A 26,907-nucleotide genomic window follows, 5' to 3' on the forward strand; every position below is an offset into this window, starting at 1 on the left:
CCTGGGTGGCTTTTTTGGTTAAGCATCTGACTCTTGATTTCAGCTCAGGTCATGATCTCAGAATTGTGAGACTGAGCCCCACATTGGGCTCTATGGTAGGGTGTAGAGTCTGCTTAAGATCCTTTTTCTTCCTCTCTCTCTGCTCTTCTCCCCCCCCCCAAAAAAAGAAAAAAGTTAATCTTTGATAAATGCTTGTTGGTTGATGAATTGGTTGAGTAGCTAAATGAAAATTCTCTTAATTTTTTTATATTCCTGTTTATTTATAGCTTAAAAATAATACTATTAACTCTCTTTTTCAGAATTGTTTTGTAGAGTGAAGTTAGATCATGGCCCTATAATGTCTTTTGAAGAAAGACATTAGAGAGGCACAAAGCTCCATTTGAGATCATGCAGAGATTACATGTATTATCAATTTCCTTAGTCTGAGAACTGCACTGCACTAATGTCTGAACTCTTGTGGTTTATGGGTCAACAAAATGTCATTGGGCTTGTTATAAGCCCTATTTGAAAGGACACCATTTGACAGTGTTTTTTATGAAGTGGCTGGTCTTCTATCATTGTCTATGTGCCCTTAGAGCCCTCCTCTTGGCTGTTCTGCCCTGTGGGAACTGACATAGAAGCCGGTGTACCACACAACACAGTGTCCACCCTGCCTCACCTGAGGGTGTCTGGCCAAGGTGCTGAACGAAGTGGTGAAGAAAGCAACTTTCCTAGGAGGAGGAGGGTAGTCTCTCTAGACCTTGACAGCATCATAGATATCTCTGAAGAGAGAGAGAGAGAGAGAGAGAAATCTTACATTGTACTTAAGTTGTTCTTAAATGGGATATTCAATCTAAGGTTGTACATGGACTCTTGAGGGGGTAAACATTTCAGTATCTCAGATTTTTGTAACTCTAAACAGCTGTTGGTAGGAATCAGGGAATGATGTGTTTTTTCTGTCCTTTGCATTGGGCAAGTCCATCTATTCTAAGACATTAAAAAATGACATCAGATGGTAGAACCTCAAGGAATATTGACTTTCTTTTGTCTTCTTCTGAAATCCTCTGAGGCAATAAGTCTTTGTGGGTTTAAATAGTGGTTTCTAAACTTTTATTGATCACAGACCCCTTTGAGACCATGAGGAAGGCTATGGGCCCTCCCCCCAGAAAGAAGATTGTGGGCACAAACACAATTCCACATATGGTATTGGGGGCTGGGGATCTTACAAATCTGATTTTGGTTAAGAGTCATGCTGTGGGGCTAAATTGTGTCCCTCCTCAAATTCATAAGTCATAGCTCTAACTCTCGATGTAACTGAATTTAGAAGTAGGGTCTATACAGAAGTAATTAAGGTTATATGAGGTCATAAAGGTAAGACTCTAATCCAATAGGGCTGGGAACCATTTAAGAAGAGGAAAAGACAGGGATCCCTGGGTGGCGCAGCGATTTGGCGCCTGCCTTTGGCCCAGGGCGCGATCCTGGAGACCCGGGATCAAATCCCACGTCGGGCTCCCGATGCATGGAGCCTGCTTCTCCCTCTGCCTGTGTCTCTGCCTGTGTCTCTGCCTCTCTCTCTCTCTCTGTATGACTATCATAAAAAAAAAGAAGAGGAAAAGACAAAAGAGTACTTGTTCACTCTTTATCTCTCCACCATGTGAGGACACAGCAAGAAGAGTGCAAGTCAGGAAGAGTCTCACCAGGAACAAAATTGGCCAGCACCTTGATCTTGAGCTTCCTAGCTTCTACAACTCTAAAAAATTTCTGTTGTTTATGCTACCCAGTCAGTGATATCTTATTATAGCAGCCAGAGCAGACTAGAAACTGCTGTGCCCCCTAAAGTAGTTGTGCTTTGAAGTCGTGGGTATGGGAAAGGGGCACTCCCAACTGAACAACTTTCCTACATGTGGAAGAACCACCTTGGGGGAGAGAGTATATGGAAGCCTGGGAGAACAGGGACAGGCCCAGCTGGCAACACCATGCCTGGCTCTCTCTTTCTGCCCCAGGCTTCATGAGTCTACACTGACAGATCAAAGTATGAAGGTCATGCAGTAGGATGATGTGTTCTCAAGCTGGATGTGGACCTCTTTTGTAGACCCCCTTCATTTCACTGGCAAGGTTGTCCCTCTGAACCCAGGGCCTCCTTGAATTTCTTCCAAGAATTTAGTAAGAGGCAGGTATCTTCCAGAACACAATAATCTCACTTTGCAAAGTAGAGAGGTCTCTCTCCAACTAAGATTAGAGCTACCTACTCGAGAGACAAATAGCTGAGAACGTGGGAAGTGTTTTGCTCCTTAAAAATATAGCTTTATCCCTCTTGAAAAGGCTGTCACTACTGGCGTGGGTAGAAGTTGAAGGTGAGGACAATAGGAACTGTAATTTATAGACCATTTTGGTCTCACACCTGGGAGAGCAAAGGCAGATTCTCAAAGCCTAGTGATGCCATAGGAGTGAGTTTACACTGGGGGAAGGGAGCATGTGCAAGTCTTTTCTGGAAGACTTAAAATGAGAAGCCAAAGTTTGAGTGGCCAAAGTTAACCAACAAAATATGTGGGGTTCATGTGACAGAAGTAAATGACAAGACAGGGTTTAGTGTGGAAGCGTCAGAGCCAGAGACCAGTCATTGGTGCCAGGACCATTTTAAGTTCCAAGGTTCTACCTTCTCAAGCTCACTGTTCCCAACAAACACATCCTTGCCCAGCTCAAAATTACCCAGAACTGCTTCAGATGCTCAGTACCCACCAACCAGGGATTTAACCCTCTTACTCAAACCTCCATTACCATTTTAGACCCCTGAATACAAAAAATACTTTGACAAAGGGAGATGATAGGATAGGAATCATATTTGCAAAGTCAAAGAGCCAAACTTCCTTAAAATTAGACTGATGAGCAGAAATTCTGTGACAGATAGCATATAGCAGCTCTATTTCTCCAAGTCTAAGTTCAAAATCAGCTTTCTGATACATGCACTTTTTATGTCCAGAGACCTCACTGTGAGGCTGGATTCTCTGGACACTCACTGTGATGGTGTATTTCCCTTTCTTGCCTAAATTCACTGTTTAAACTTGGACGAATTGTTATCCTTTTGGTTCTGGGGCTCATCCTTTATAAAGTGAGGTAGTTTACCTGGCCAAAAAAGGGTCCCCTTGAAAAGTACAAATGTTCTCTGTGCCTCCTGTACCACAATCTCTTTCTCTATTGAACTACAGAGTTTCTCTGAGTAGACAAAACAAAGTATTGTCAGAAGACTTGAATGAGCAAGCTGATGAAAGTCAGGTGTTTGGAGACCAGTCCTTGCAGCTGCACTGTCCAGTAAATAACCCTTCTCTGGTTTCTGGTTTCTCCTTTTAGAGCAATAAACAACAACAAAGGAAGAATACCAGCTCAACTTGTATAGTCACTAGTTACCTGAGTGACTCATGATCTAAGTGCTGGGAATTATCCACAGGAAGCTAGCCTGAAAAGCTCACAGTGATGAGTACCTGTGTGTTACTCAAATCTGACCTGGAGGATCAGCTGTTACTAGCTGTAGTAAACAGATCCAAAGTAATGTAGAGAGGAAGTGGAAGAGAATGAAACTAGATACTCACTATAATGTGAGGAATCTAAAGATGTATTTGCCTCTAAGCAGGAATGGTACATGTTTTTTATATAAATTTCCCAGTATACATTCTATATTCCCTTAATATTTCCAGAATCTACAAAGTAAAGTGTTGAGAGGGAGTTCGTACCAAGTCACATGCTCCTTGGGAACCATTAGTGGACATCTATTTTGTTATGAGAACTTTTCTGCAAAAGGAAAGCACAGAAATCTGAGGGAATTGCAAAACTTGGAGATAATGTAGACATTTTAAACATGTTATAAATGGAAATAAATAATAATTTATTATCCAAAGCAAGCTTGACAAATGCTATAGAAATCCTCAAACATTCTTTCTTGGGCATGAGGTATAGTTTGTCTTGCAATTTGAACCTACTTTGTGAATGAAAATATGCCAGAAGGCATAGTAGCTGTGATTCTTCTTTGCTTAATCCACAAATAGTAACATTTGAAGATCTGCCCGGTGAAGAGTCCTCTTTAGCTTTCACTTAGCATCTGTGATGTCAATAGACAGTGTGATGTGTCTGGGGTAGGGGCTCACAAATGCAAATGTCTCCAGGACGAGGAATATAATGAGTGAGGTAGATTCGGGGTAAGAAAAATTCTCTTTTTGGGACAAGTGATATTTCACTGTCCTTCTAAATCTACTAAAAAGAAAAGGCATATAGTAGGATGATAAATGGCAATGACCCTTGACCTCAGCTGGAGAAACAATAGAGAGCAGCGGGAACTTTGAGGAACTAGAAGGCAGTTGCAACTCAGCTTCAGCTGGATGTTGCTTCATGAGGCAGATCTGATTTTACCATAAGAATCTGGAAAACTGGATTTGTGAAAAAGTGAAAGTCTGGATTTGTACATGTTGCAAATGATGCAGAATTTTTGAAACTTTGTGAGAGCCAATCCTGTGTGAGCCTAACAACAACAACAACAACAATAGCAAAAAATATGTATGAAAGTATGAATTTTGTATTAAGACCCACAAGAATACCTATGCAAGATGTTGCTGATGTCAAGCATATGACATCTATTCAGTCATCTTGCTGTTAACACAGTTCTCAATAAAAAACTCACTGGGATGATTCAGATCGCTCCATTTTACAACAAAAATGTGGAGATTTGGAGATATCTAAATGACATGAACAATTTTTTAGTTTTAAGAAAATAGTTTTGGCACCTTGTAGACAGTGCATTATTGAAGTCAAGACTCCCTTATCCAAAACAAAACTAAAAAAACAAAAAAACAAAAACAAAACAAAACAAAAACAAACAAACAAAAAAACAAAATTAAATTTTTTTGGGGGAAAAAAACTAGTATGCCTAAGAACCAAAAACACTTTTATAAAACTTGGGCTCTATTCACATTGCTTTAGATACCTGAAGGAAACACATTTTGGGTCTTGAGTTTTCCTTCATTTTCATTATAAACACCTATTGAGATAGTCCAGTATTTTTCCCTGCAGTCATTGATGGTTTTATGATAGCTTTTCCCCCCTTTATCTCTCAAACCAAGTATTACTGCATAGTAATAAATTAATGAGAGGTTTAAACATTTTCATTTGTATTTTTCTGTTTTAAGAATGCAATGAATAGGGACACCTGGGTGACTCAGCAGTTGAGCGTTTGCCTTCGGCTCAGGGTGTGATCCTGGAGTCCCAGGATTGAGTCTCACACCAGGCTCCCTGCATGGAACCTGCCTCTCCCTCTGCTTATGTCTCTGCCTCTCTCTCTCTCTGTTTCCCATGAATAAATCTTTTTTTTTTTTTTTTAAAGAATGCAACAAATAATTGGCATTGTTTTTAGTAGTGAGGAAGTATCTTTTTACCTCAATGCTTGGTAAATCCTTTAGTGCTAATATAGCTAAATAAATAAATACATGCCCTGGCTCCTGGACTAGAAATTAGAGGTATTGAAAAAAGTCACTAAAAATGAGATATTGTGGTGAGATAAAGATTGGTGAGGGTTTAAAACTGTGTGAACATGGGAACTTGTGAAATCCCCACAAATTACCACAGAAGCTGATGAGGTTCTCATTCTAATTTTAGTGCCCAGCTCGGTTTCGCTTACTATTTCAATTCTTCAACATCCTTATTGTGACTAGTGGATCCATCAGCAGAACTTTAGGTGGAAATGTTTTTGTGTGATTTCTACTTTAAAGAATTGCTTTTAATGGATATTAATAATCTGATACGCATTTATTCCCATGCTGGAGAAGAATGATTGGAATGTCAAGACTTGAATCCTATTCAAGACTCTTTGATACACCTGAAATATTACTGGGATTTCTATATGAATCTACTAAAATCTCCTGCTCTTTAACTTCTTTGGGGCCATGTATGTGTCTTTGTATCCCCTTAAGTATTTATATGTTTGATAGACATTTCTTTAAAAATAAGTTAATATTTACAAATATTAACCTAAGTATAAATAAGTGAATATGAATAGGTTGGGCTGTATGTCTAAAGGCAGTTACTTTGTCCTCCCAAAATAGTGAATACTACATAGTAAGGAGCTGATCATGGCATCTTTATTTAGGGAAATATAGGCATGAGGCACAGTTAGTAGAAATGGGATTAAGAGGCACCTGGGTAGCTCATTGGCTGCGTGTTTGCCTTTGGTTCAGGTTGTGATCCCACGGTCTTGGGATCAAGTCTCACATCGGGCTCCCCAGAGGGAGCCTGCTTCTCCCTCTGCCTATGTCTCTGCCTCTCTCTCTCTCTCTCTCTCTCCCCCCTTGTCCCTCGTGAATAAATAAATAAATAATACTAAAAAAATGGGATTTAAACTAGTTCTCCCTTCATAACTCAAATTTCTGGCCTATGCTGCCTTTCCCCCTGGTTTCTTTGTTTCTGTCTCTTCTTTCTTTTACAAAATGAGTATATGTAGATAAAATATATGGGGCTTATAACTTTGAGAGAAATGTTATAAATAGGAATCATTTTATTCCAAAAGGTAGAGGGTACTTTTTACTCATTTATTAGGAAGAAAAGAATAGTAGCTAACACTTACTAAGAATATACTATGTTCCAGTTAATAAGCACTTAGCTTATATTAACTCATTTAATTCTCGTAACAACCCTACAACATAGATCCTTTTACTATCCAACTATATAGGTAAAGGTACAGAGACATAGGAAGATTACATAACTTGCCCAAGACCACATACTGGAAAGCACAAGAGTCAAATTTGGTCTGGCTCTAGAGTCCAGACTCTTATCCATCAGTTAAGCTGTACCCAGAACTCATGACATGACTAAATGTGTGAAGCCTGCCCAAACCCATAGGAAAGGGCTGCTGCATTTGGATTATATTGCCTGGGCCTTCACAGTGGCTTTTGGTTCCAATGCATAGAGTGGTAGTTCCTTTCCTCCCACTTGATGTTTGTTGACTGAAAGAATGAACACATAGATACTTTAATTGCAGTTGTAAGAGCTCCCCACTCTGTTAGCATTCCTGCTTCTCCATAGTTCTCTGCCTTTTTCAGTGTCATTTTCTTTGCATGTGGTTTCTTCTTTTCTCCACTCAGAGCAACCCCACTCATGCTTTAAAGCCCAGCTCAACTCTATTAGTCAGAAATTTTTACTTCTCTCGTGACTCTTTCCTAATGCCTTGTATCATCATTTCTGTTTATTTTGTGCCCCTCTCTTTAGATTCTAAGGCCTCTGAGATCACAATCTGTGGCTGATATAATCTTGTACCTCTGCCATGGTGTTAATCACAGCGCCTGGCACAGAAATAAGTGTTTATTAAATAAATGATAAAATGACTGGAAGAAATATTCAGTGTAATTTTATTCTCTGTAACATAAATCTGTAATAAAAATCTGGAAGCATGTCTTGAAATTCCATCAGGGGCATGTTAATATAAGATGAGTAAATTCATTCAATAAAAGGAAAATATTCAAGACAAAAATAAGATGAGAGGAAAAAAGTAGAAAAGAAACAATTTTGAAGTCTGCAGATGATGTTGGAAGAATAAGATGGCAGAGCAAGATAGCCATATACAGATATCAGACACACTTCTGGGTTGAGAGCTTGAAAGACAAAAGACACAGTCTGATTCTTTTTTTTTTTTAAGATTTTATTTATTTATGCATGAGAGACAGAGAGAGAGAGAGAGAGAGGCAGGCAGAGATACAGGCAGAGGGAGAAGCAGGCTCCACACAGGGAGCCCGACATGGGACTTGATCCCGGGTCTCCAGGATCACATCCTGGGCTGAAGGCAGCGCTAAGCCACTGAGCCACCCGGGCTGCCCCACAGTCTGATTCTTAAGAAACTGCTGGGGAGACAGAGCCATTGGCAACATAAATCATACAAAGCCTAACACAAGTCAGGACATTGAGTGCCAAGTCTGCCTGGAGGAGCTGGGAGGGGGGAAAAGAATTCAAGTAAGCATTTAAGAAGTAAGCATGTGATTGCCAAACAGACATATTGAGGGGAAAGGAAACATTCTAAAAAAGAAACAGTATGCACAAAGCATGATGTCCTGGTCATTAGGGGCTGCTGCAACAAAAATACCATAGACTGGGTGACTTAAGCAACAAACCACTTCATAACCTCATTATCTCCCAAAGGCTCCATCTCATAATACTTAGGAGTGGCAGTGGAGAGAAAGAGGGGTGGACACATGGGAGAAGTATTTGGAAGGTAGATGCTCAGACTTGGGCATAGAAGGATGGTTAAAGAAAATGCTGGGAGGTCTAGGATGAGTCCCAAATTTCTGGCATGGAATACTGGGAGGCAGACTGAACCATGCATCAAGGAAGGCTATATAGGTACAGCAGTTTAGGAGGGTGAAGGGGACATTTTTTAAATAAACAATTGTAGTGGAAATATAATTTGTATGCTATTAAAATCTGTCCTTTTCGAGTGTACAGCTTTGCGATATTTTAGTCGTTTCACTCGGTTGTTCACCAGCTGCCACTATCAATCTTCAGAACATTTTCATCACTCCCAAAAGAAACCCTGAACTCGTAGTCACTCCTTATGCCTCCCTTCCCTCAGCCCCTAGAAGCCACTAATTTACTTTCTGTCTCTATGAGTATAGAGTCATGAGTAGAGTCTTTGGCTATTCTGAGCATTTCATTTAAATGGAATTATACAATATGTGGCCTTTTTTTTTTTTTTTTTTTTTTTTTGGTCTGGCCTTTTTAACTTAGCATTATGTTTTCAAGGTGTACCCATCCTGCAGCATGTACCAGTACTATATTCTTTTTTATGGCTGAATCAAATTCCATTATACACATATACCATTTTGTCCATCTGCTTATCAGTTCATGGACATTTGGGTTGTTTCAACTTTGGGGCTGTATGAATAGTACTACTGAACTTATGTGGACGTAACTTTTCAATTTTTTTAGGTATCTATCTACCTAGGAGTGAATTTGCTGAAGTGTTATGGTAACTCTACGTTTAAGTTTTTGAAAAACTTCCAAATTGTTTTCCCAAGTGGCTGCACCATTTCATATCTCTAGTAGCAATGTATGATGGTAAGGCATGAAAGCCTACCTACAAGTGAAACTTTCTCAAAGGTACCCACTATTAAGTGACAGAGCTGAGACACTACCCCAGGTCTGCCTGTCTGCAGCCCCCACTCCTGCTCCAATAGAGTACAGCATGTAGCTGGCCTCAGTTTGATTTGGAGTCACTGACATGGAGGTGGTAGTGGAAGCTGTGGCTGTGGATGAGTTTATCACGGAGAGTCTGAGGTGACAAGAAAAGTCCAGGCACGAATACCTTTAGACCCCCAGCCATAGGAGAAGTCTGTGTGTGATGGAGGTGTGACCAGGGCACAGGAGGAAAACCATCCGAGGGAAGAATTTCAGGGGGAGGGTGGTCAAGAGGTAACACAAGGCTGCTGAGCCTTAGCATATACGTGGTGTCTTCACCAGAGTAGTTTCAGTGAAGTGTGGGGGTGGGAAGAAAGGGGAGGACTGGACAGAGTTTGATTTGGGTGGACTAAAGAGAAGATGCAACCAATCCGGCAAATTCTACATGGTTGTAAAAGGATGAGAGAGATAGGGAAGGTGGCCAGTAGGGAGCTGGTGTCTTTTGTTTGTTTCTAGGTTTGGCCAGAAAAGACACCTCATGGTTACTTGAACTGCTAACAATTTCACTCCAATCATTCTCCCTTTTTATAATTGTATCAACAAAGCCATATTTCCAGTCCTTTGTCTCCTCCAACTCTTTAATAGTTACTTTTTAGAAGGAATCTTCCTCTCCCTCTGTTTTTCTTCTTCCTGTGTCTCTCTAGATCCTCTAATAAGAAAAAAAATATCCATCTGATTCATGTTTCTAGCTGTTACACAATCTCCAAAGGGTAATTTGGCATATTAACAAACTAGTACTGTCAACCTCTAAATTCTGTGAGAATTCCAAAGTTCTTTTCAGCATTGTGATGGATGCCCACTGACTTCCTCATCCTCTGTCTGTAATATGCTATTAATCCATTTATAATATTGTTCTAGCGGGGAAATATCTTCTAAATTCTAAATAACCACTTTACAAATATAGTTGGGAACATTTCATAATTTTAGGACTTCCTTTTTTTTCATTGTGTTTTAGGCTCTTAAAACCTTTTTTAAGTGGACTTTTTTTGCTCTAATGAGGAAGACAGAGTAATATTGTTTCTCTGTGTTAGGGATGATGAAAGCAAGCATTAGAGAAGTTAGGTGGGACCTAAGACACTTAACTTATATATTAGTCACTAATATTTTCTCTTTTGCTGACATATATTAGTCACTAATATTTTCTCTCATGTTGGTATGTACAGGGATTTCTTTTCAGGAATAAGGTGAAATTAGTTAATGCTGTAAATGAGAAGAAAAAAGATACCACTACCTCTTGAGATGTGTTTTCCTTTTAGAGAAAGGAAAAAACATTTGCTGTAGGAAAAACACCTGAAATCAGAAAAGATGACAAAGTCATTAACTGGAGTCTTCTAATTATGGCCTTTGGGCTGTATACATTTAATTGAGAATACAGAAATAATTTTAAAAACACTTTTTTTGGTTCCTATATTTTATTTTTAATTGGTTTCAGTAAAAGATCTAGCTCCGGGGGCGCCTGAGTGGCTTAGTTGAATAAGCCTTTGATGTCTGCCTTTGGCTCAGGTCATGATCCTGGGGTCCTGGGATTGAGTCCCACATTGAGCTCCCACATCAGGCTCCCAGCTCAGCAGGGAGCCTTCTTTTCCCTCTTCCCACTGCTTATGGTTCTCTCTCTCTCTCTCTCACTCTCTCAAATAAATTAATAAAATCTTTTTAAAAAATAAAGGTCTAGCCCCAAATCCTCGATTCAGAAGTATTTGCAAACTGAGACTTTACCATCCCACCAAAGAATACTCTGAACATACTGGTTTCTAAATAGGAGCAAAAGTTTTCATTTGGATGATAGCACAGCTTTACTTAAAAAGGAGAAATTAATATTACATCCTTGAATGGGTCTGTATATGTATCCAAAGGTAGCATTAGAATAGTGCAAGAAATTTAACTTTTAAAGGTCATCACTGTTGGGGATCCCTGGGTGGCTCAGCGGTTTGGCACCTGCCTTTGGTCCAGGGCGCGATCCTAGAGTCCCGGAATCAAGTCCCGTGTCAGGCTCCCTGCATGGAGCCTGCTTCTCCCTCTGCCTGTGTCTCTGCCTCTCTCTCTCTCTCTATGTCTATCATGAATAAATAAGTAAAATCTTAAAAAAAAAGTCATCACCGTTAATAGTAAAATTGGATAATAAATTTAATACTACTAATAAAGCAGCATTATATAATCCCAGTGCTTTTCACAGTGCATCCATTTACTTATGCTTTTTTAAAAATCCAATGTCAGTTCAGAACTCAGTGCATCCCAATCATTTTATTGTCATCAGCTCTTATTCTAAGTATTGTCTCATATGTGTTCTTTTTTTTCTGTGAGGGTAAAAGTTTCTTGATAACAAATTGATGATATCAATCTGCCCAATTCCAGAATCAAGCTCAGATATTTCTGGCTGTTTTGCTGTCTGATACCACTGAGTTTGGTATTTCCTATTCTAGTTCTGTGACCCATAAATATTCTCAGATGTCTCCTCTTTCAGGAAGCCTTTCCATATCTTTTTGGTTAAATTTGATCCCACTTTTGTGCTCTCATAAACACTCAGAGCATGTTTCAGTGACACTGGACTTACTAGACTCATTGTTTTATAATTATTGGTTTATAATCTGTATCCTACAAGGGGATATAGGCCCTTTAAGTGGTTCTTTACATCTCCAGGCCATATGATAGCACCTAGTGTTTAAAAGACATTTAATAATCATTGGCCCTTTTTTTTGGTTCAACCAAACAAATGTCTTTCTGTGAGCATGGTGATACTTTTGAAGTCTGGTGCTTCTTGCTGTATTCCTATGAAAGAACTTAGAACTCAGGTTTTAAAATGCTTTCCAAGATTTTCAGAGATGGGCAGCTTCCACCCCAGCACAGAATGATGGTAGGTTAGAGAGAGAGATGATACTGCAGGCTGTGCTTTCTGTTCACATTCTTTTGTTTATCTTCATTCTCTTAGATCCCCTTTATGTAGATTCTAACCCCTAAGATTGTCCTTTGGCTCCAGTGGGTGGATCTCTAAGAGTTTTATTCACTCATGCCAGTTGCTGAAAATGTCTTCTTGCTCCTGGTGGGCACATAGGCATCACCATGTTAGTGCTGGTACCGAGTACTGAACAGAAGTCAATAAGCTGAGCTCAGAGCTCATCCCACATGGTCTCCTTGAATTTTTTGTAAGGATTAATTAACAAGGTTTAACTGAGTTTTATTTATTGCTAGATTTCTGGGGAGAATACTGGCCTCCCAGAGTGCAATGGGTAAAGCACTCCAGCACCATGTTGGTACTGACAGCATTCAAAATGATGACTTCTTCCTCCTTCTCCTCCACCAGCATCATCATCATCTAGTTCACTCTTGAGTAAATGAACAATCAAAGGATAAGGGGACGTGACTTCATTTCAGGGGATTTGGAACCAGGTCCTTCTCCAGCATTAGTGCCACAGACAAAATTTTTAGAAATATAATGCTGAAGAAAACATCCGATCTTCATAAAAACTGTTTTCCCAAAGCTTAAAATGGTAACTTCTAAGCTAAATGTTTTCTAGTTCTGAATCTTATTTTGGGATATTATTTACAATCGGAACACTAGAGTTGCCATAGGAGGTCATAACCTTTCCATGGAGTTGAATGTGTCCATCTGGAAACCATCTGATTGCAAATGTCCAATATGTGCATATATTGGTTCTCTTCTGTGTTTGGCTTCAGCCAAATGCTAGGAAAATATCTCTTTGGTTGGACTTTGGAATTTCATATTTATTACTATAGTTTCTTTAAGATTCTCATTTCTCATTCAACTCATGTCAGATAGCTATAAATATGTTTGCTTGGTTGCCGATAATAAATATCAGTAACCAAGAAAATAAATATAATGCAGCTTAACCTTGTTACTTAATTGTTAACCCAAACAACAAGGGGGCCTTTGGAATGAGCTTTGAGCTGCTTATTTGACTTCCATTCAGTATTTGGTACCAGTGAGTCCCTGAAATGCCACGCTTGCTGTAATAATGATGGTTATTCATCTTCAGACAATAGGGCCAGTGATAGAATACTTAGAATCTAAGCAGAGGGCATAGTCCACATTTGTTCTAGACAATGCCCAGAAATTGATCTAATAGGCAAGTCTTAAGAACAGTTAACACTTGTGTGGGTAGTAGAAAAAATATAAATAAAATATAAATTTTCAGGTTTAGACAGACCTGGCTTTGCCACTAAACTAGTAACATAATATGGACAAATAACTTAATCTCCATATGCCTCAATTTCATCATCTATGAAATAGAATAATATTTCGATCTCAGGATATTACAAGATTTAAATATAATATTCCCAACATTATGTGTATCACATTACATGCCACCAGCAAGTAGTATTTGAGAGAGCTAATATTACTTTGTTTTCTTAAATCCACAACAATGTTGATTACTAATGCCCTATTGATTTAGGAAAAGCTCATTGTAGGAGAAAAACAAACAACAACAAAAGTTTAAAACCCAGGAAAACTTCATTATCACGTTAAATAAATCCATCCAAGACAAGAATGAAAAAAATTACTTTCAGAGTTGAGAAAGTATTTTCTGCAGCTACTCCATATGTCATTGTTAAATAACAATTTGGGGATATTGCTCCATTATTCATAAATGTATGTGAGGGAGCAGAGATACAGGAATCCCAGCAGGGATTGTAGAGGACATGGCAATGGTGGCTGAGGCTGTAGATACCTGAATGCAATATCCTGGATCAAGACAAATGAGACAAATGATTTCTTTATTATTTCACTTCCAGTAGGGTCTGTCTTCTGCACCATTTGAAGCAAAGCTAGGTGAAATGGGAGGGATGCATGCTCTTGTGAGGGAACTGCCTAGCAAATGGCAGCCATGCTTTAGCTCTGAATTATGGAAACCACATGTGACTGGACTATATAATAGCATTAACTCAGAATTGCCTGTTCCATAAAGAAGAAACTTGCCATATAAGTTGTTCCAGAAAAGTTCAATAATTTCAGAAACGTGGCACAAGTGAGTGATGTCACCCAGGGAACAGGGAACACTAAACTTCTCTCAAAACAAACTCCAAAAGAGAAACATCAGCCCTTGCAATGGAAATAATGGAAAATAGCCCAGTAATTCTGGTTTCTTTCTTCTGTGCTTTACATCTGTTGCATATTTTTTCCTCTTGATAAACCTTGGATCTTCCAGCAGATGACCTTATCTCCTTTTTAGAGTTAATGAATCATTAGAAACTTCCTTGACTTCCTGCTATCAAAAGGACAAATCTATCTATACCTCTACTCATTTTCCCCCTTTTTCCTGCTGTTGAATTGAAAAAGGTGACCTGTTACCATATCCAAGGTAAATCCCTCCACCTAGGCATGGGGCCATCACTTCTATCCTCTCAGGGACTTTGTTATATAGATTAAATTCTTTTTGTCCTGTTCCTTAAATTTTCCTTTCCACTGATTCTTAGCACTTAAATATGCTCAAGGGTCAATTCAGAAATTTAATAGGTATCCAGAAGCTAAGTCAACATTTCCCTTTGGATGTCTCAGACATCTCTAACTTAACCCATCTAAAACTGGACTCATCATTGTCTACCATGAACTTCCTTCTCCTTCCTCTTCCCCTCAGTTTCTCAATCTCAAGGGATTGGCTCTATAACCCAACCAAATGTCTAGCTAGAAACTTGGAAGTTATTAGCAGAAACCTTTCTGTTCATTCTCCAAAGCCATAGGATCAGCAAATCTTGTTGCATCTATTTTCAAATTATATTCTGTAGCCAGCCTTCCTTATCATCTCTACTGCCACACGCTGGTTTAGATAACAATCTGTCTCTTGCCTAGATTGTTATAATCGACTACTAACTGGTTTCTGCATCAGGGTACATCTCTTTTCCATACTGCAGCTGAAGGGATCTTTAAAAAAACCTACATAGGATCATGCCACATTCTTACTCCCCTTTAAAACAATGGTTTCCCACTGCCTTTCAGATAAAGCCCACACTCCTTCATATAGCTTACAATACTGATCATGAGCTACGCCTATGGATTTTTTTAGTCTCATGTCTTGCCACATTCAATACTTGAGTCATTCTAAATGTCTTTCAGCTTTTCATAATTGCCATCTTCCCATCCACTCTTTGCCTAGCTAAAACTCCTTTGGCTCCTGGAATAAAATTAGAGTTCCTCCCCTTCCTGGGATTCTTTATTGTAATGACTTGTTTAATTCTTTACTAGAGTATAAGAATTATGTCTTTCTTGCTCACCAATTTATCCTTTTCTCTGTTTGTACCCAATCTCTTCTACCAGCCACTCTAGTATCTTGTTTAGTATCTGGTGTCTAACAGATCCTCAGTATCTGTCAAATAAATTCATTAGTTTTTAGGGTTTTGTTATCATTTCTCGTACTGAGCTTAATAGCCTTGGTTTTTCCAATGGAGTCTCAGAGAATATAATCACAGCATCTTTCAAATCTTATGTCTGTGGTGAGAAAAGTAGATTAAGCTTGAATGTGGCCAGAACAACAAATGCTATGACACATTAGTTGTTAATCCTTAAGGCTTAAAGGTTTGTAATAATTAGCATTCATTCTCACTAAGGATTTAGGCATTTAGAGAAATCCCCTTACCTCCATACAAAGGTCATATAAAAGCAAAGACATATTTATGGTCATTTATAAATAAAGACAATATCTGCCATCGGGAGGGAAGAGTCTTTAAAGGCTTTTGTTATTTTTTTTTTTTTATTGCAATGGAGATAATGCTATAGACGAGACTATCTTTGGAAGTTCTAATATGGCCAACATCATTTCAAAACTATTTGTTGAATACTTACTAGATATAATATTTCACCTTATAAATCCTACAATCCTGGAACCAGGAGCAAACTTTGCTGTCATTCTGGCATGCTTCCTAGACACCATCTGGGAATTAAGCCTACAACATCTCTGACAGTCATTACTTTACTTTGGCTGGAGAACTTTTGGGAATGGAATTCCATTGCTGATGAGGCCACCTGCCCTACCCCTGGCAGCTCTAGTGTCACAATATTTTTTCTCTGATTTCCTTTTTCCTTCTCTAATGTAACACCTCTCTTCCTGTCACTTCAATCATATTGGTCCTTTATTTCACCTAAGGCCTCATTTTAGAAACCCTTACATTTTGGAAGGATTGGGTGCCTGGGTGGCTAAGTGTCTGCCTTCAGCTCAGGTCATGATCCCAGGGTCCTGGGATCGAGTCATGCTTTGGGCTCCTGCTCCACAGGGAAACTGCCTCTCCTACCTCTGTCTTTCATGAATAAATAAATAAAATCTTTAAAAATATATTGGAAGGGAAGAGGTAGTGTGGGCAACCAGTGTTCTATGGGACCTGCAGTGGGTAGATTTTACCTCTGTAACTCCTTCAACAGTTTAGTAAAGTAAGCAGCATTAATGGCATTTTACTCAGAGGTAAGTAAAACTTTCCCCATTTGCTTATCTAATGTTGAAATCCAGTCCAAGATTATGAGTCAAGAGGCTTGGGTGCTAATTTATGTCTGTTAATGGACAGCTGTGTAGAATTGGCTCCTTTTTACTATTTCTAAAATTGGGAGCATAGTTCTTATTGTCCTAGGAAATTTCATGAGGATTTTTTGAAGATAGAGGCTTTCATGTTAATGAAAGCCTTTTTGCTGCATGAATACATCATGGCCTTTGGAAATCACACCCAACAGAACTCTATTGCCCTTTTGAAGTGAGAACTTCTCTCTTAGAAGTAATTCAAACCCTGGGGAAATTTTTGGCTTATTATGTCCTTTTCAAACTTGTGAGAAAATGTGGATGCTGGAGAGCAGTAATTTGCATTGCAGCCAAAGAGTACCTATCAACACTATAAAGCAAGTCTCAAATCATTTGGAGACTAAACAACCTGGACTAAAATAACATTGACATTCAGGTTGTGACAGTCAGGAGTGATTTAGAGTTAGTTTGATGATCACCACAACAAACTGTTTTAGAGATTTACTAACATTCCAAAGTCAGTGTTTGGAAATTCTTAAGGAGTACTCCAATGATAGAAGTATATTTGGATCAAAATAGTAGTTTACACAATGGATATAAATTTGATTTTGCCACATTTGCAGGGCTTTTATAGGCTGATTTTTTAAATTACTTTATTTTTAAAAAAGTCATCAAATAACTATTTTGAATAATTTTCTTTTTTTTTTTAATTGACTTTGTAGATGAAATTTAGACAAAATTTCAAAACTACCTATAGGGTTTTGGGAATACTATAACAATGCAGATTCTTTTGGGCTTTTATTAATTAACTCTGCCTGGGGATTTCTTTATGTTCTGCTATCAGGTTCTCCAAAGTACTTATTATTCAAGGTGGATAAGCTGGTCCTGCAGACTGCATCCCCAGTGCATTTTCCAATGATGATAACTGCCCTTAAAATTCGTTCAGACCTGGATATCTTTCAGTATGAAACCAGTGAGTAAGTATTTCTTTAAACTACTGTAGATTATGTAAGAAACTTGACAAGACAAATATGCCTAGAAAAAAACAAAAGAAAATTGCTATGATACTAATGAGTGTTATCTTTGGATGATGAGATTATGGATAACATTTTTCCTTCCCTTTTCCTTACTGTCCTATATTGAAGGATGAATATATATTGCTGCTTTTTAAAAATATTTATTTATTTATTTATTTATTTATTTATTTATTTATTTATTCATTCATTCATTTATTTATTTATTTGAGACACAGAGAGAGGGAGAGAGAGAGAGAGGCAGAGACAGAGGGAGAAGCAGGCTCCATGCAGGGAGCCCGATGTGGGACTCAATCCCGGGTCCCCAAGATCATACCCTGGGCCGAAGGTGGCGCTAAACCGCTGAGCCACCCAGGCTGCCCCTATATTGCTTCTATAATAGAAAAGCTTTACTTTTGGAGAAGCAGTTGTAGACATAGTAATATCCACACATATAAAAATGAAATCTCAGGTACACATTCAGGTGACAGAATGCTAAGCAGGGACATAGATATAACTATTGATTTCAGAAAGAGATTGTAACTGGATAGTCCAGCCCCCCTGGCTCCCAGGTGCTGGCTTCATTGCAGATCATAAATATAACTCCAAACATGGTGACAGGTCTTTGGTACAAGGTTATTTCTAACCCCTTAGGGAAAGGTATCAGGAAACCCCTCCATAAGGTATTCCTTATAGAGAGGAATCGGGAAACCCCGGATTCCTCAAGTAGATCCACTGAATAATTTTTCTTTTGATCTGAGAATCTAGTTTAGTTAATCTAGGCTGTTTGGATCTAAATTTATTATTTATTATTTAGTTAATCTAGTTAACTAGATTATTAGTTAATCTAGGCTGTTTGGATCTAAATTTATTTTTATTATTCAGTAAAAGTTAACAAGATAAAAAATGTCTACATATATGAGAGGGGTAATCAAACTTGTCACTTGTCCAATCTTGACTTTAATGGGATTGACAGAATTTACATTAGGGAAATAAGAAAAGGGTTGCCCCCAGAATGTTCTGGAAGAGATAAAAAGTTCTTGTTATGAATACAGACAGATACTATTAAGTCTAGAAAGCTGGCAGGAACTTCTGTCCCAGGATGTTTACTAAAAGCTGATTTAAATTACTAAAACTAACAAAGGTGTAGTACACATTCATACAAATATATACATATTCAAAGACAAGGCTTTAACAAGTTTTTTATTTTATTCGTTTATTCATCCATCCACTTATTCATTAATTCATCAAATGCTTTTCTTGTTATCTTCTCTGTGAGGGACAAAAATTTTTGGAGTTGAGCACATCAAAAGAGAGCAAAACACAAAAATCCCTTTATTCATAGAGCTTATGCTTATAGTGCTAGAGAGATTTCAAAACAAATAAACAGGTAAAATATATAATATGTCATGTGGGGTTAATCGTTAGGAAGAAAAAGAATTCAGGAGGTGAGGAAAGACATGCCAAATAGGAGGTGAGTTTGGGGAGAAAGGTCTTGTTGTTCTACATAGGGTGGTCAGGAAAGGTCTCACCGATAAGGTAACTTGGTCAAGAGATATAAAAAGAGTTGGTTCCAGACATCTTTAATATTTCCCTTTGACAAATCATTTGAGCAGCAGAAGTGGGAGAGCACTGATCCAGTGTTTCTGTTATTTTTACAGCACATGGGAAATAATTCTATTTTTTATTCTTTGAGCATGGCACCTCCAGTATAAGAATCTGGTTTTCACACAGAAATAATACATGGTAAAAAATTCTCTTTGGATTTATGTGCCTAGTGCACAGACCCACTCAAATGTCACTCTTTGGTGGTCTGATTGAACTAACACAACCAAACACATTAGCTTCTTTTTCTATTCATTCATGTGTTTGTCTTCTGAAGTTGACTTTGAGCCTACTGAAGGCAAGGATGGGACAATGATTTGTTCATCTTGGCAGCCTCAGTACTTAGCTCAGTGCCTGGCATTTGTTGGGTAGTCAATGATTACTAGTTGAATAAATATATTTTGAAAGTAAAATAGACACTGACTTCAAACAGTTTAAGAGATTAATGCCCAGTGGCCACATTTGCCTATTAAACTGACCAAAGTGGATAACTGTCTTACATCATGATCTCTGACCTTCTCTAAGAGGGAAGCTGTCATAAGGATTCTGTAAAATAAAATGATGGTGTTTCCAACAGCAGTACTTCCAGTGTAAGGAACTCTAACAGGTTATTTCTAATCCCATGCTTCCCATGACGATGCTGTAAAATGGGACCTCTGTTATATCCATATTTTTCTTCTACCTATGCAACAGATCATTTGGCTATGACCAGCTTCTGATACGGTATGGAGGAGTGATATTCTTTACTAGATTACGGGGTCAAATTGTAACAGTTTATGATATCCATACTTGAGAGAGCAATGAAAGATGGAACAGGAAACTAAAAGTTTTATTTTACAACAGAGTCCTGATTCTAGGCCTTATTAAATAAATTGTCTGGTTTGAGACCAGTTGCAGAATCTCTGCAAATCTCATGATCTCATCTGTAAACTGGGAATAATAATTACTATTGTTAGGAAGCATTGCTATGAAGCATCACTGTGTGGGTCATAATGGTATTATTATGAAGGTCAAGTTGGATAATATATATAAAGCATTTGGTATGGTACCTGGTATATAATGTGAGTGTTCAATAGCTTATCGTTAATACTTTCACTATTACTACTACCACTACTACTCTACTAATGTTACTATTACTATTAAAAATAGGCAAGTAAGATTTTTTAAATCAATTGTTGAATGTATATATGATCATTGTGGATGATGCTCATCAGTATATTTGAACTTTAAAATTTATCTCCTTCTATATACTTGTAATAATATTAAACCATGTAACATTTGTAATATTCTTAAGTATCTCTTATCACTTAAGAATATGAAGAAAGTGTAAGATCTTGTATCAAAAAAATGTCAGCTACAAAATGGAATGGTATCTAACAGAACATTTCTGTGGTCCTGGAGCACCCTGCATACCAAGGAACAGTTTTGTAGGCATTTTGCCACCCTCGTGGTTGACATAATCTCTGTCACTCTGATCCTTGTAAAAGGATACAGTCATTGGAAGTCCTTATCTTTTTAGGTAGGGAAGTAATACTCTAATGTGGTCTGCACTCTGGTCTGATAACTTTCTTTTCTTGTTTCTTTAGAATCTTGAAGTATAACTAAGAATAGACACTGGTACCAACACAAACATTACCAAGTTACAGGATTATGGAGATGGTCTATCTGATGTTGAAAATGTGTCTAGTTTTTTGACAACGGCTAAATAACCATGGGGTCAAGTGGACTTGGAAAAGCAGCAACGTTAGATGAACTGCTGAGCACTTGCATTGAGATGTTTGGTATGAGCCTTTTTCTCCCTTTGATATACCTTGATACTCTCACTTCCCCTTTTTTCAGATGCAAGTGTTGCTGTGGAACAGAATTCAGTCTCCATCTTTGGTATTTCAGTCCTTTTTCATTTACCTCAATCTATCTCCCTAATAACACTGCCCTCTGCATTTCCTTCTTCCCTCTACTGCCCATAGCTAAAATGCCAGCCACTCTGTCTACTTAATGTTTCTGGAACATTCCCTGCATCTTTCTACCTCTGTGCCTTCACTGAAATTCTGCTTCAGGGCTCATCTCAGATATTGTCTCAGATGTTGACAATACCATTCCTAATCCCCTGTCAGGAATGCTAACTGCTTCCTTCCACAGCCCTTTGTGACTTTCTTAGGGTGCTGTGATCCTCTCTCCATCTTTTGGCTCAGACAAGTGTGAGTAGCACAATCTGCTCCATTCTACATTTGCATATATGTCTTAGATCTCCTACTAGGTTACAGACTTTACAGCCATATGCTTTTTTTTTTTTTAAGATTTTATTTATTTATGACAGACACAGAGAGAGAGAGAGAGGCAGGGACACAGGCAGAAAGAGAAGCAGGCTCCATGCAGGGAGCCTGACATGGAACTCAATCCTGGGTCTCTAGGATCATACCCCGGGCCAAAGGCGGCACTAAACCACTGAGCCACCGGGGCTGCCCAGCCATATGCTTTTTTAACGTTGTTTACATATCTACTTCAGTGTTTCAGATTATTCTTTGCACAAAGTCATGTGGGTTTTTTTTTTAATTTTTTAAAATTGATTTTTATAGAAAGAGTTAGACCAGAGTAGGGTGGCCAGATAAAATACAGGAGGATCAGTTAAATTTAAATTTCAGATAAAGTATATTTTTCATGTAAGCATGTCCTAAGTAATGCATAGGATATACATATACTAAAAATTATTTGTGGTTTACCTTAATTCAGATTATTAAGTGTCTTATAGTGCTAATTGCTAAATCTGGCTATCCAACACCAGAGGGAGGGTGAAACCTTCCTATCCACTTGCAAGGAAGTACCAGTGGAAGGAGGAGGAAAACAATAATTGGGTCTATGAGAAAATTTTTGACACTAATGTTTCTCTACTGTTATTAGAAAAAGAGAAGAGTAGTACTGTTGTCTTCTCACTCATTTTATTTTATTTTTTAACAGATGACAATGGAGAGCTGAATAACAGTTATTTGCCAAGAATAGTTCTACTGATGCACCGATGGTATTTATCTTCCACTGAATTGGCAGAAAAACTTCTCTGCATATATCTTTTCAACTACTGTGTAATTTTTACCATCATAAATCAAGTTCTGTATTTAGATAGAGCATCTAACAAAAGCCGGTAAATTAAGATGAATAAACAGTCTTTAGTCAGTTATCCAGCTGTTTTGTGGATATATATAGATGTCTAGACAAGACATCTGGATGATGGACCAAACGGTTGACTATCCATCTGGATGTTTTGGCTCTACTTGAAAATAATTACTAGATATAAAATGAAACAGAAGCTGTAGGCTGAAGGCTTTTAACTTGACTTAAACATTTCTGCTGTCAGTACAATGAAAGAATAGCCAACACTGATCCCAGGAACTAATTTATTCTTTTTAGGATGGCAAAATGATGGACATTTTGGAGGATACAGTTTAGACATATGGAAATGCCAGCCAAAATAATGGGATCTGGCTCAGGCATAAACACCACCTGAGTTTTCACATCTTCCCTTGCTGACAAGACACAAAGAACATTCTAGCAAGTTTATTGCAATTTGTTGGCTGACCTTAATTTCAGATTTCCTTCTGGGTATAAAAGTAAAAACAGAACAAAATACAGAAACCTCATTCTATAATAAGGGCTTTTAGCAGTCTACCACTTTTGTACACAGTCCTGAAAGGTGGATGAAAGCCAAATGACCCAAAATGACAAAACAGTCTCACATTTACAGGGAGGTTTTATTCCCGGAGATCTAATATTTATTATGTCATCACTAATGTTGGTTCCTACAGTCTCCCACTGCTTCAAGCCCAGCTTGCAGATGACTGGGAATCCTCACAGGGTAGGAGGAGTCTGAAAGGCCAAAGGTCTGTCAAGTATTTATTAGGGCCACATGGGCATCCATCTACTCATTGCAAGCTTCCTCCACTTCCTACTTCTTCTTTCCATCCTTCCCACAGTCACAGGGTAGAAGGGGACGTCAGGGGGTAAGAGGACATTCACCCTGAGCAGAGGTCCCTAAAAGGGAGCAAGATCCTAGTCCCCAGTGGTCTGAGGGTCCCCAGGTCTCAATATTAAGGAGTAGTGTGTAGGTTATAACTATTCAGTGCTGACATCGTCAGAGCCCATTCTCTCCCCTATCTGAACATCCACATAACCCACATGTCCCCAGTATGGCCTTCTTATTAGGAATTCATCTAAACTGGTCAAACAGCTGAAGGTGTGGGCAAAGGAAACAGCGTGCAGAGGTTTTTTTTTCTTTAACTAGTATACGTATCGAGATGCCAGTGGAGAAAGCTGTGATGAAGTTCGGTTAAAGATCTGCTACTTCATGAGGTAAATATACATGTAATTGTCTTGTAATATATGGTTCTGGAATGGTTGACAATTTCTTTTGCCCCAGGCAGCAGACCTGGTTTGGCAATAGAATTGACTCAGATTCCTCCTTATACTCATTTTGTTTAAGTTGGCCTTTCTCTGTTCCTGGGAGTAGAATTTATCTTTCTCTTAGAGATCAAGCAGTAGCAGATGTGGTTAGGGAATGAAACTAGCTCTTGGAAAGACTAAATTCATTTTTTCTCTATCCCCCCACCACACACATGCTTTCCTATCTAGTTTGTCATGAGTCGGGAGAAGTGTTTCCTCTCAGCTGTGGTTCAACACTTAGATGTGAGCGCAGTTGCTCAGAACTTAGGGTCAGAGAGAGAGACTCAGAGTGGATGTGATAGACTAGAGTCCTTGATCGAAGGAGGGAAGAGTGAGACCCCGTGTCACGGGTGGGGAATAGGAGATTGCTAATTTGGGATATGGTTTTGGGTTCATTGTTAAATATAATCTGTAAAAGGATACAATAGTTTCCATAAAGGTCTAGCTTGAAATCTCATCGTCAAAAATACTTGATGCCTTTCAGGTACTGGATTCTCAAATTTCCTGCAGAGTTTAATTTGGATCTTGGTTTGATCCGTATGACCGAAGAGTTCCGGGAAGTAGCTAGTCAACTAGGGTATGAAAAGCACATCAGCCTCATCGACATATCCAGCATGTAAGAGTGGCACAAGCTTCTTTCAAACATGATGAGTCCACTGTTTGGGGGAGGGAGTGGTGATGACTCCACTTAAGCTCAGTACATACTGTTTCGGAATCAAGGTGTACTGCTTTGAGGAAAACCTTGCTGCAATAAGCACAGCCCCACTGGATATGCTTCTTTCCAACCTTCAGTTTCTTTGTTTGTAAAATGGTGATAGTACCTTTCTCATGGAGCTATTATGAGCATCCAACAAATACATAGTAACATAGCATTTGGCACATAATAAATGCTCAATATTTAGTTACTAAATCTAGTTCCTGTCTCCTATGTCCTGGCCACTCACAGTGTGGTCTGTAGATGAGTAACATTGGCATCACCTGGGAGCTCAATAGAAATGCAGACTCTTAGGCCTCACCCTAAACCTGCTGAATTGGAAAGTGCATTTTAGTAAAAGCCCTAGGTGATTCATATGCTCATTCAAGTTTGAGAAGCCCTGTACCATGTGCTTCTGAGGTTAGTCTGAGGCTGTACAAATATTGACTATAATTTTGCCATGAACTGGTTAGCTCAGTTATTAGGAACTCAGTACTTCTTAGACCAGCATTTTATATCTACTAGTTAGCTTCGTTAGTTACCTTAGAAAACTATTTAATGACCTTACATATGGTTAATGCATCTTGCAAAGATATGCCTTTGTGTCCTCGGCATTCATATTCTAGTCCATTTTCCTAGAATACTTCTTCAAGAGTCCTGATCAACAGTGTGTGATCTAGGAATCATTAGGGATGTTGTTAACAGATTATTCAGTTCATTCCTAGCAAATCAGAATCTTTGGCAGTGAGGTCAGACTTCTGTCTTTATTTTTTGACTTTTTTTTTGACTTTTTTTTTGACTTTTTTTTTTTTTTTTTGACTTCTGTCTTTATAACGAGCTTTTCAGATAATGCATATGTTGCTGGAGTGTGAGAACCACCTTTTGGTGGTTTTCAGGTGCCTTAAATCACCATCCTATATACTGATAATCTGCCAAATTTATATACCTAACCCTGACCTCTCTCCTATGATCCCAACCTAACTGGTCACAAGAAAGAGCGGCCAAGAGATTCTGGATAGATCAGTGCAAACCCACCCTGTCTGGAAAAACAGCTCAAAGTTTATGTTCTATTGGCAATGGGTCAGTGGCTTTCTCTTCAAATATGAAGGACAGGGCGTGTATTTTGCACAAGCTCCTGGAAGCAGGCCAAGAGTTACAGAGTCAGTAGGTTAATAACTTCCATTGAGTGAAATGGCCTTTCAGCACATTGACCAGACTCACTGTTTCTTTTATAGTCCTTCCTATGACTGGATGAGAAGAGTCACACAGAGGAAAAAAGTATCCAAGAAGGGAAAAGCCTGTCTGCTGTTTGACCATCTGGAGCCCATTGAATTGGCTGAGCACCTCACTTTTCTGGAGCATAAATCTTTTAGAAGGATCTCAGTAAGAAACTGACATTTATTCTTCCAAGGATAACAACCCCCATGCCAACTTTCCCAAGAGCTGCATTTTCATACTCTGAAGTATTGGCAGCTCTGTCATTGTGCTCCACTGGAAAAGTGCCCTTAATTCACAGGAACAATCCCTTTTAACCAAAGATAAATATTATCCTGTCTTTATTTTCTGGCTTAGGAGCTATATATCTGTCGCTATTTTCAATGTCTCCTTTCATAGGATTAAAGCATGATTTTCTAAATACTCAGTGGAGATTTAACCATTCAAGGTTTATGTAGCTCCACTGACTTCTCCCAAGTGAACATGTTTTGCAAGCCCCTTCATTTGAGGGAAGAAATCTTTATTTAGGTAAGGATTTGTATAAATGCCTAATTATGGGTGTAGGTTGAAAATAAGACTTGTAGGCTTTGATGAAAATCTCCTATCAGGTTGTTTCTTTCCCAGGAATGGAGATCCTGAATTATACTTTTCTTTCCTACTCTGTCTTGATAGCATTCCTTCTCTACCTCTTTTCTCTTCCTCCTGCTACGGTTTCTTCCTAGCCACCTACTCACTATCCACTTGTTAGGATAATATTTTTACAATGGCTCACAATCAGCCTTTGTCTTAGCAAACTCTGGGGTAGTTATTCTTCCTCCTTCTTTTCTAAGATGCCAGTGAGTTAATTACATTATTACTTGCAAAGAAGAACATGAAGTTGAAAGTATGGATTTCTGAAAGGCTGATTCTTTTCAATAAATAATCCTACCTGGAGAGGACCTTAACGGTTCTCCATCAGCAGGCCATGAGAGGGAACCCCCTGCACTCTTTATATGATGGAAGGCTCATATGTATCTGATGACATCCATCCTGACTTCCTGAAATGGTGTCTCTTTTTGCTTAGGAGCTACCTTACTTCAACTAGTGTTTTTTTCTATTTTTTCTTGAAAAAAAAAAAGTTACAAAATTATCCTGACTTGAAATCATTATGTTTATATTCATTTCCTTTTCTTTAATGTATGCCACTATATTTCAAACTTGCCTGACCATTGGAATCATCAGTAGTGACTGAAAAATGGAGATTCTTAGGTTCTTCCTCTGGAGGTACTGATCCTTTCGGTCTGGAGTATTCCCAGAAACCATTACGTATAAC

General features: G+C 38.5%; 1 protein-coding gene across 7 annotated transcripts in view; it reads left to right on the forward strand.

The window, feature by feature from the left end:
- RASGRP3 (RAS guanyl releasing protein 3) overlaps positions 1 to 26,907 on the forward strand; it is a 98,750-nt gene that overhangs the window by 41,896 nt on the left and 29,947 nt on the right. For 6 of the 7 annotated variants that reach the window (XM_038561248.1, XM_038561250.1, XM_038561249.1 and 3 more), the window contains 6 exons: positions 17,482 to 17,614; positions 20,842 to 21,036; positions 22,211 to 22,313; positions 23,534 to 23,596; positions 24,171 to 24,302; positions 25,616 to 25,763. In XM_038561248.1, the coding sequence (XP_038417176.1) occupies positions 20,967 to 21,036; positions 22,211 to 22,313; positions 23,534 to 23,596; positions 24,171 to 24,302; positions 25,616 to 25,763 (516 nt within the window). In that variant the 5' untranslated portion in view covers positions 17,482 to 17,614; positions 20,842 to 20,966. The remainder of the gene's footprint in view (positions 1 to 17,481; positions 17,615 to 20,841; positions 21,037 to 22,210; positions 22,314 to 23,533; positions 23,597 to 24,170; positions 24,303 to 25,615; positions 25,764 to 26,907) is intronic. The other variant, XM_038561252.1, reaches the window with a different exon arrangement.

The sequence above is a fragment of the Canis lupus genome, chromosome 17, assembly GCF_011100685.1.
Source record: "Canis lupus familiaris isolate Mischka breed German Shepherd chromosome 17, alternate assembly UU_Cfam_GSD_1.0, whole genome shotgun sequence".
NCBI classification, from domain to species: Eukaryota; Metazoa; Chordata; class Mammalia; order Carnivora; family Canidae; genus Canis; species Canis lupus.